At 36.8% G+C, this 10,563-nt stretch overlaps 1 protein-coding gene across 1 annotated transcript; it reads left to right on the top strand.

Annotated features, from left to right (window-relative positions):
- Positions 1-201: 201 nt before the first annotated feature.
- Positions 202-10,181, top strand: LOC146164693 (alpha-amylase A-like). The gene is made up of 14 exons (XM_083381134.1): positions 202-375; positions 526-635; positions 940-1,025; positions 1,307-1,443; positions 2,989-3,049; positions 3,398-3,586; positions 4,093-4,187; positions 4,854-4,983; positions 5,421-5,496; positions 5,833-5,957; positions 6,457-6,630; positions 7,917-8,043; positions 8,543-8,729; positions 10,016-10,181. The coding sequence occupies exons 1-14, from the start codon at positions 202-204 to the stop codon at positions 10,133-10,135; spliced, it is 1,791 nt and encodes a 596-aa protein (XP_083237260.1). The 3' UTR covers positions 10,136-10,181.
- The last annotated feature ends 382 nt before the right edge of the window (positions 10,182-10,563 follow it).

Here is a 10,563-nt window from a genome sequence, read left to right as displayed (position 1 = left end):
CCCCGTGAAAGTTAAAAAAATGTTTGGGTTTTTAAGTTCTGCACCATCTCGCCTGAGAAAACCGTTCGCATCAATCAATCAGATCCTTTAATTCACTAAAAAATACCATTACAAATCTTTTTTGCTGCAAAATACATAGCAAAACGATCTCACTAACTTGTGTTTTCGCATCTCTCTAGATTTATTTAAGGTTAAATTGTCATGTGGTGGCTGAGTGTATTAGCACTAGTAGGGTGTGTTCACGCCAACAATTTTAAGGACCCCCATTTTTACGGTGGACGATCCGGTATTGTGCACTTGTTCGAATGGCATTGGGACACTATCGCGAATGAATGCGAGGAGGTCTTAGGCCCCAGCATGTATGCCGGAGTCCAGGTTGGTATTACTGTATAAACTGCGTATTACGTGTTTGGAATGATTTAAGCGCACTTTTGTCACTGTTTTTGTAAGTGATTTGACTGGGCTTTATTCTGACTAAACATTTGTACTTTATGCAGTTATCCCTAACGTTGTCAACTTTTCTAGATTTCTCCACCGTCTGAAAATCGCGTAATAGGTACGAGGCCCTGGTGGGAGAGGTATCAGCCAATTTCGTACAAACTCGTAACAAGATCTGGAGATAGAGCAGCTTTCGCGTATGTTACAAAAGCACACGTTTGTTTTACTATTTAAATTAACACGAATTTAATTACAGTTGTGGGGTTGATTTTGTTAACAGAATCTGGTGGCAATCCCTACTAAAAATTAACAAGATTTATAAAATTCAAATGTTTAATTTTAAAACAATTATAACGGTTTATTGATAAGGCATTCATATAAAATTGCGTTATGTTGGATATACAACGATTTAATGCAATAAAAAATAAGTTGTGATTAGTTTAGAAAATGAACAATAAAAACGTTTTGTTAATACATTTTTTGCCTATTTTGTAAACACAGGAACATGGTGAAACGTTGCAACAACGTCGGTGTTCGCATTTACGCCGATATTGTGATCAATCACATGTGTACGGACGGTGAAGTGGGTAAGCGTAAATTTAAATAAAAGTCTCATGATCAAATGGGAGCGAAACAATACCCAAAACAAACAGAAAACTTTTTGGGGGGCAACGCGCCCTAACTAGAAGTTTAAAGAAAAAACATTTTCGGGCAGAGCTATAGGATCGTTTAAACTGTTTATCGCTTTGTAGGTAACTTTGGCATTGTTGGTAAACGTGAAATCCTTTCTTTGCCTATAACCATATTCAGATTGGACAACCTACTTTTACGTCGATACAGATTGTATCTAGTATTTTTATTTGTATAGGAACCGGGACTGGAGGAAGCTCTTTCAACGCCCAAACTCGTGACTTTCCAGGAGTGCCATATTCATATTTGGATTTCAACGATAACAAATGTAAATCTTCTGATGGAGGAATTGACAACTATGGAGACGCGAATCAGGTTAGAATAGTTTAACAAAGAATCTTCAATGTAGCTCTACTGAGCCAAACTCGTTACTCGGACTGCAATAGAATGTCGCCAATTTGTAGCTTATACCCAGGGTGCGCCAGAAAAACCTACCACATTTCAAACTAGGAAAAAGAGAGAAAATGTATAAGCAATCAAAACATTTATTGCCTCATCTCAAAGTCTAAAGGTTACTATTTGATGTCTTTGTGTTTTAAAGATTGCATCCTGTAGATGGCGCCCTCGAGATATAATACATTGTTGCAGGCGATTTCTGACGTTTTTGAATACTCGGTGAGTCATTTCATGCAGTATTTTTTCCCACTGTTTGACGAATAGACACTTTTACTGGGGATATGTTAAGGCTGAGGTCTCCAAAACTTGGCCAGCAACTATTGAAGCAATAAAAGCGTCTATTCTTTAAACCAGGGTTGTCCAACATGAGGCACGCGTGCCAAATGTGGCACGCAACCCATTAAAAAATGGCACGCAAGCCCCCCAAAAATTCAGCCAATTGTCAAAAAAGCTAAAATTGTTATACTGCCAATTGTCATTGTTTATTCACAATACAAAACAATCCCAGCAATTACAACAACAAACAATTACTTCTGATATTATAACACTATACTGTATTTATTTTTTGTATAAAAGCGCTTTTATTATTAGAAAAAAATAGTTGCTAAACTTTGGCACGGCAAGAAGTTATAAGATAAAAAATTGGCACGTCGGCATGTTTGAGTTGGACACCACTGCTTTAAACAGTGGAAGAAATGACTTGCGTGTATTTGACAACCAGAAATCGCCTGCAACAATGTATTATACCTCGAGCGCGCCATGTACAGGATGTAATCTTTAAAACATAAAGACATCAAATAGTAACCTTTTGACTTTTAGATGAGACAATAAATGTTTTGATTGCTTATACATTTTGTCTCTTTTTCCTAGTTTAAAATGTGGTAGGTTTTTCTGGCGCACCATGTACTATGACCAAGTACAATCGTTAAATTGTGATAACACACTATACAATTAGTTTGGATCACAGGTTTAAGTCAGTGTCTCTCAACATGTGGGACGCTACCTAACGTTGGGTTTCCATTTGATTTTGCTTAGCCGACTGCAGTTATTCACTTGGTTGGATTTACTCAGATAGGTTTAGAGCAAGCTTCTCCAAAACTTAGGAGAATTTCAAAAGCAATACGAAGACATAGCTCATAATATTTCATCTTGAACTAATTATTGCTATTGCGTATGTTTAGTTCACGTTAAGCTCACAAATAATTCAGTTAAAATAATTGAGTCGCCAAAGCTTCGCTATTATTACGCCTATAGTATTAAGGTCGCCGTGAAAAACGGTTGAAAAGCACTGGTTTAAATCATGGAAATGTACAAAACGTGTTTTAGGGCGACCGTATTTCGGGCATTTTTTTCAGTGCATTAAAACGATTATTAACAAACGTGATTTTTAATTAGGAACTCTTTCGAGAAATAAATTAGTTTTAAGTGTAGGCCCTACGGTTGAAAGCGTGTACTTTTTTATAGGTACGCAATTGCAAACTGGTTGGACTTGTCGACTTAAACCAGGGATCGGATTACGTACGAGGTAAGTTAACACATATATGTTTACAATCAAGTTACATCATGGACGCCAATTTTAGGGTGCTTAGGGTGTTCCGACCACCCCTATAGTATAGTTTAAACTTGGGGTCGTACTAAACCACTTAACACAATGATACATCTTATATGCAAAATCATTGCCTTTCGGTTGATGCATGTGATTCGGGACCACTTTTCCACATAAATAAAGCTAGTTAACTATTTTTAATAACTTGCAAGACATTTTATACTTTTTCACCATTTTACATATTCACAGCGCGAATTTTGTAAAGTCATATTTTTCGAGAGAAGAAAATCTACCAAAAAAAAAACTACAACTTGGTCTTGTCGCCAGGTAAGCTTGTTGACTTTATGAACGACCTCACTTCCTTGGGAGTTGCCGGTTACCGAATCGACGCTTGTAAGCACATGTGGCCTGGTGACCTTGAAGTAATCTATGGCCGACTCGCCGATCTCCCAACATCCCACGGATTTGCGGCTGGCGCAAAACCTTTCATCTTTCAGGAGGTCATAGACCAAGGAGGTTAGTAAAACATGACAGTGTATGTACCTTCAAACAAGACAGTATTTAACCTTTGAAACAATACAGTATTTGTACCTTCAAACAAGACAGGATTTTACCTTAAGAACAAGAAAGTATTTTACCTTAAAAACAAAACAGTATTTTACTTTTAAAGCAAGAAAGCATTTCCTCGCAGGACCGCTGGTAACCACGTCATTACAAATAAAATTAAATTGATCAGTGCATATTTTCCCAATTTATAGAAATCTGTGTTTTTTGTTGTACTTTAATTTGGTAAAGTAAAAAGTTCTTTTCAAATATCGAAGTACCACACATGCCACATTGCAATCTATGTGGACCATAATGCCCTTTTGGTAAAAATCGGGTTCACAATTCGATTAAATGTCTACCTACACGTTATGGTTATACACTTTATACGATTTGGAGTTTGTACTTCCATTCTTTTATCTGCAAATTTTCACCCCGTAAAAATTTCTACCCCGCTATTTGTGACGTTTTACTTTTAGGCGAGCCAATCACCGCACGAGAATATACTGCCGAGGCAAGAGTCACGGAGTTCAAATACGGAATTAACCTCGCTAATAATAAAGACTATCTCACCGTATGTCGAATTTGCTGTGCTTATTTAAGATAATATATGATGAGATATATTTCGCAAATCACTTTCTAGTGTATATAGGCGGGTCAAATTGAACTGTCGCGAGGTTTATCATCTGCTGACAAATATTTGTTTCCCTGATTCAAGTGAGTGAACAAACTGCATTCATTCATTAGCAATGGCATTACAGTTCGCCTTAAGTTTTACAAATTACATATGTCTATATTTGTAAATATAGTATCAGCTACTATAGAAATGACACTGGCCTTACCATAAAGAGTCTGTATTATTCTGTCTATGATCTTTGTTTTCCATGTCAATTCCCAAAGGAATCAGCAACCTATATACTCTGATAAACACGTTTTTATTTAGGAATATGAATAAATCAGCTTGATAATGAACTGCAAAGCCAAAGGGTCGACTTGATCGACATCATATTTATTAAGACGTTTCGATACGAGATTATATCATCTTCAGTTAATGTGCTGAATAAATGGAGTTAAAAATGAGTATTTATATCTACCAAGGTAACAAAACCAATGTTTAACTAATTATTCAATGAGCGTCGCCGTATGTTATCCGATAAGTTGATACTATTTATTGGTGAAAGCTTTGCCGTTTTATCGATGATTCAGTGGTGACGACCCTTGATAATGGACATGTTAATAGAGTTTGGAAACCCTTGGTGAAGGTTGGGGCATGCTGAGTGGAATAGACGCTGTTGTATTCCTCAATAACCATGACAACCAGCGTGGACACGGCGGTGGTGGAAGCCTTATTACATTTGAAGATCCATACTGTAAGGAAATGATATGGTTTTCAATTTTCATTTCAAGTTTGTGTTTAATAAACGTATTCTTGTCATGAAAGACATAAAAGATTACACGTTTTAATTAAGATTATATGGGGTACATAACTCAATAACTAAAAAGCGTTTTAATAGAAAGTCAACAAAAAATAATTTGTGTAATTTGCTTCTTTACACAAATCAGGCGTCTGGGACTTGATTGCGAAGAAAATAGAAAATAAATTTGTTTCTGCAATCCATCATTTAAATTTTCTAAAGGATGAAAATACCGCTCTTTTGCATGCTTGTTGAAAGCAAGCGATTTCTGTTAGCAAATATAACATCAAACTAAGTAGGCTACACAACTTAAAAAATCGATTCTTGCTGAAGTAAGATGTAAATAGATTTAAATTTATCGGCTTTAAAAGTTTACTTTATTTTGTGAATAGATTTGAAAATGATGAACGCATTCATGATGGCCTATCCTTACGGCGAACCAAGAGTTATGTCAAGTTATTACTTTAGGTAAGGCTACTGTGTCATACCATTAAAAAAGGTGTTATGCCGCGGTAGAAAGCGTTTTGGTATTTAGAATTTGCTTAGAGAGAGGACAATTGAAATAAAATGACCTATAAACGGTTTGAATTATAACAAATTTTGTTTCAAATCTGTTAGCAGTCATCTTTTTGAATGGTCGCTCACGTTCATGAATGCCAAAGCACCGACAAATGAAGCAATTAGTTTTGTCATACAGGAAAGAGTAATGAGCTTTTATTAAAAATATTAAAACAGCGAAAACTCCTACTACTTAAGTTCTAATTTTGGACGCCACATTTGTAGTCAAACCTATATGTTGCACAGACACGGAGACGATGGCCCTCCCGGAACACAGCCTGATGACTCGAGTGGTGCAAACAACGGATGGGTGTGCGAGCACAGGTGGAGGCAAATAAGGAACATGGCGGCGTTTGGAGGCGTTGCGCGAGGTAAACTTTCTTGTTAGTCGCTAGTTGGTTTGTGAGAGCTTCGGGAACTTGTCACCCCCTATATGTACATTTACAATGTGCGTGGGAAAATAGGCTTAATACAGTGGTTCCCAACCTTGGGGTCGCAAGAGGTTTCAGGATGGTCGCCTGTACTAGTGGTTGAAAGAAAAATTAACAAGAAACCAAAAAATATAAACAAATTAGCAGTGTAAGAAGTAAAATAATGTGCCAGTCCAACAATTTAGTTTAACGATATTTGCTTTAGTAAACCAGTGTTTTTGAGTAAACTTTAACCTTATTTTCAAGGAACAAAAGAAGAAATGGAGGTCGCGTAGGTTCTTGTAAACTGGCAAGGGGGTCGTGACAGCAAAAAAGTTTGCGAACCACTGGCTTAATATATAATCCGCGTGTATATAGCGCGCCTCTGGTTGCGTTTTTATTTTTTATCAACTTAAAACCGTTTGTAAAGGGTAAATTACAAGCACTTTTTGCAACACAGGAGCCCCCGTGCAGAACTGGTGGTCAAATGGTAACAACCAAATTGCTTTCTCGAGAGGAAATGTCGCTTTCATTGCAATGAACAATGAGGGACGCCAAATGAGCGAATATCTTCAGACTGGGATGCCGCAAGGCAGCTACTGCAACGTAATTGCTGACGAGGTTGACAATTGCGGTAAGTTAATAAGTTTATCAGCAAATCACAAAATAGAGACGCTTGTCCAAACTCTAAAACGTGTAATTCTCACGTCCAAGTAATTTGGATTATTTTACCGTAAAAATATGAGGTCTTATACCAATCCAAGTTAATATCGGGATTAAATTTTTGTTACGCAATCAGTTTTGAAAAACTTATTTAATTTTGGAAAATTTATCGTTACAGAAGAGACACGCAACTGTATTCACTAATCTTAAGGGGCCATTGTCCCAATAAAAAACTTTATCGTTTACCGCGGTCCCAAGTCACAAAATAGGACCCTGTGTCCGAACTGTAAAACGTTTAATTCTCAAGTCCACGAAAAGTCGATTATTTTCCATAAAAAGTATGAGGTCGTATACAAATCCAAGTTAATAGAGTTTTATTCCTTGGTTTAAAATTTTGTTACGCAATCAGTTTTGAAAAAAATGATTAAATTACGAAACAAATTACCGTTACAGAACACGCACGCAATTATAGTTACGAATCTTAAGGGGCCATTTTCTGAATGAAAAAAAAACCAAAAAAAATCTAACATGGTCCAGAGAAATCGTTGGATAGCCGAAACGTCATCTCGCCATACTTTTATCACAACAGAATTTAATTGCTTATGATTTTCTAGTTTTACATTGACAAAATAAACCCATTTACAATTTATTACACATAGAGCATTTACTATGATGGCTTTTTTATGCTGTCGACATTTTTTTATAACACGTATATAGTAACTAAGTACGTAATTAACCTGCGGTTTATGATATTTGCGAGTTTTGGGGCCATTTATATTTCAGTTTCTCAATGCTTGGGTCACTTTGATTTGTATATTTTACGAGCAATTGGACTAAGCTTGGTAGTGTAGTAATTACTTAAGTTAATGATAATCAAACACTTTCGTTGAGCCCAAATAGGCCGTTTTTAATAACGCTAGTCCAGTGTTCTCCAACCGGGGTCCACGAGAAATTGAAGGTGTCCGCTCAGCTTCCCTTGTTACAGGTTGTTAACTTATATAGTTGTAAATGATTTTTCCTAAAACTATTTGACAACAAATCTTATAACATCCTATCTCCAGTAAGTATATAGAAGTGTATAGTTAGTAATATGAGTACTGAACTGAATGTTAGACTATTTTTTTTACTTTAAAATTTCAATTTTGGCTTTTTTAACATTATATCGATCCGCCATTATATTTAGGAAGCATAAATGGTTACGCAAGGTGAAAAAGTTTGAGAACCACTGAGCCAGTCTAAACGTGCTTGCTTCATCAGGTTCCTGTGTTGAAGTTGATCCCAATGGATACGCTCAGATAAGCATTCCTTCAAGTGAAGACCCGGTTGTTGCCATTCACGTAAATGCTCGGTGCGATTGTGAAACAGAGGACTGCGGCTCAAATACTATTGCACCGCCTACCAATCCACCTGGAGGTATAAAGCATTTAAATTTAGCAAATTGCGGTTGACTAAGGCTGGCAAAGGCCATATGGTCAAACCTACCAAAGTGGCCTTAGATAGGTCGTGCTTTATCTTTTAATGTATTTGCTTTCATTTGGATCTTGTGACTGTTCACAAAAGGATTTGTCTACAATATTTATTAAAAACGCTTAGACATGGGCCCTATAATATTAAATTGAAGTTGTCTTGGATAAGTCAATTGTGTCTTTGTTGTTCAAAAGTATTTACTTTAATTTAAAATTGTTTCGATAATAATGAACTGGCGTATTGAGCACTTTAAGGACAACCTTAAGTTTATTTATCGTCGTTTAAATTATAACAAGAAACATCGCTCAACTTGAATGCGAATATGAAAGTCTTTTTGTTTTGATTCCGTTGATTCCGTTACAAATCAGCATCGTTTGAGCAGCGGTTTAAAATGTATTTACAAAACTGCCAGGTGGCTCCTGCGAGGACTGCAACAGCTGCACATCGAAGCAGGATTGCGGCTACATGGGAATCGACCAGAATGAGTGTGAAACTAGCGGTTGTTTGTGGTGCCCGGTGTCGGGCGGAAGCGACCCCTGGTGTATCGAAAAAAGCAGCTCGAACGGTGGAGGCGGCGAAGTCGGCCAAAGCTGCAGTGTAGCAGTAAGTGCAGTATGTAAGCTATAGCTTATACTTGTGATTCAGGTTTAGGGCCATTTTCTACATTTCTTGGATGCCAATAAAATAAAGATAAAAACTTTTTTTTATACCATTGGATAGTGTCCTGCCATTTTTCCTGACTGAATCCGTTTTTCGGGAGGGAAGTAAAAAGTTAAGGTTCTGCCGATGACCAGTTCAACTTTGGGCCTACCTCCAAATGATGTTGGCACAGGCTCCTCAAACGGAGATTGGTTTAGAACAGGGATGTCCAACCTTTTAGCCGAATGGGCCGCATTGCCACTTTAAAAATTTCGATGGGCCGCAAACCCCATTATATTCAAGGGGGTGGCGTCATAAGTCATTCATATATTGACGTCATAAAACACCTTAACTTATAAACACCCGCTCTTTGAGAGTGAACTCGTGCGTAAATATGCAAGTAAATATCGCCATGTCGTATCATGTCATGGTACGACACCCCTGGGCTGATATATTTCCTTAAAATGGTCCGCAAAAACACACATTTAGAAAAACACCAATCTTGCTTAGCAATAATGGTGCACAAAAGTGTTCGACTGATGTTGAAATGCGACATTAGACTCGTCTATAGTCTTAAAATATATAAGATTAGGCCTGCATTAAACACTGCAAGTTCTACACGTTTTGATGATAGCGAAAACAATTGTTACTAAAAGTGAGAATAAGTAGTGGGCTGCATATAAACATCAGGCGGGCCGCAGGTTGAACATCCCTGGTTTAGAAAAACAAATTTTAAGTCTTTGGCTTTTTAAAATGCATTTTGCAATCATGCAAAGACATTTATGCTCAAACAAAGTCATGTGATTTTAAATATATAGTTAGCACCGTATAACAAATAAACATTAAAGTTGATATTGGAACGACAGAGAACTGAACACTTGGATAGAAAAACGGGTTTTGTCTGCAAAACGCATTAAATATACCCAATTTTGCTAATTTTACAAACATGACAAAGTCTAACCAAACAGTCAAAAAACATAGTCAAAAATCAGGTATTTTTGCTCTGTTTGGTCAAATTTATCCGTTTAAATAACTGTAATCGTTCAAAATTTGTAACAACCACCACGAGTGTGTTGTTGTTAGCGCAAAGTTTCTTAACTTTAACGCAACTTTAATTTATTTATGTATTCAAATGTACCGTCGTATATAATTCGTTAAGTAATTGTATTAAAAGTTAAATTTGGGCCTTAGATTGAAAATCTTTCAGTACAATATAACGAACTATATTTTAAGCAAACTTTACATTTCAGGACAGCTTTAAGGACGATTGCGGCTATTTGGGAGTTGACCAATACGAGTGCGAAGGAAACGGCTGCTGCTGGGCAGAGTCCAACACCAACGGCATTCCCTGGTGTTACTACCCTGCCTAACTTGAACGACGATTTTTTATATGCGCAAATAAAGTTCAACAGTACAGTAATTGCTTCTATGCTACACAGGGGCTAGGTAGGCTTATATAGAATAATGAACGCATGAGGACTTTTAGAGGTGACGTCACAAAGTTATATCATGGAACAAAAATCTAGAAGAAACTGAGAAACCTGAGATTGTCGTTCGATATCTTGCGCAAATATGCAACAGAATCCTAGTCTAAAATCATTAAAGGATAGGGAGACAAAACATTTACTCGAAGCAAAATAAAGTATAAAAAATGAGCCGTAATTTAGAAGGAGACGTAAAGCATCGGGCATCAAAAATACTTGCACATTGCTTGATAATGGCATTACCCAAAATCGTTTTCGCAAGTATTGTGTTAGAGTCATTGACCCCACAGCTGTATGGCTGCACAGAACACATG

This window comes from Ascidiella aspersa, chromosome 2 (genome assembly GCF_963924565.1).
Source record: "Ascidiella aspersa chromosome 2, kaAscAspe10.2, whole genome shotgun sequence".
In the NCBI taxonomy this organism is placed as follows: Eukaryota; Metazoa; Chordata; class Ascidiacea; order Phlebobranchia; family Ascidiidae; genus Ascidiella; species Ascidiella aspersa.
This window is presented reverse-complemented; position numbering and strand designations above follow the sequence as displayed.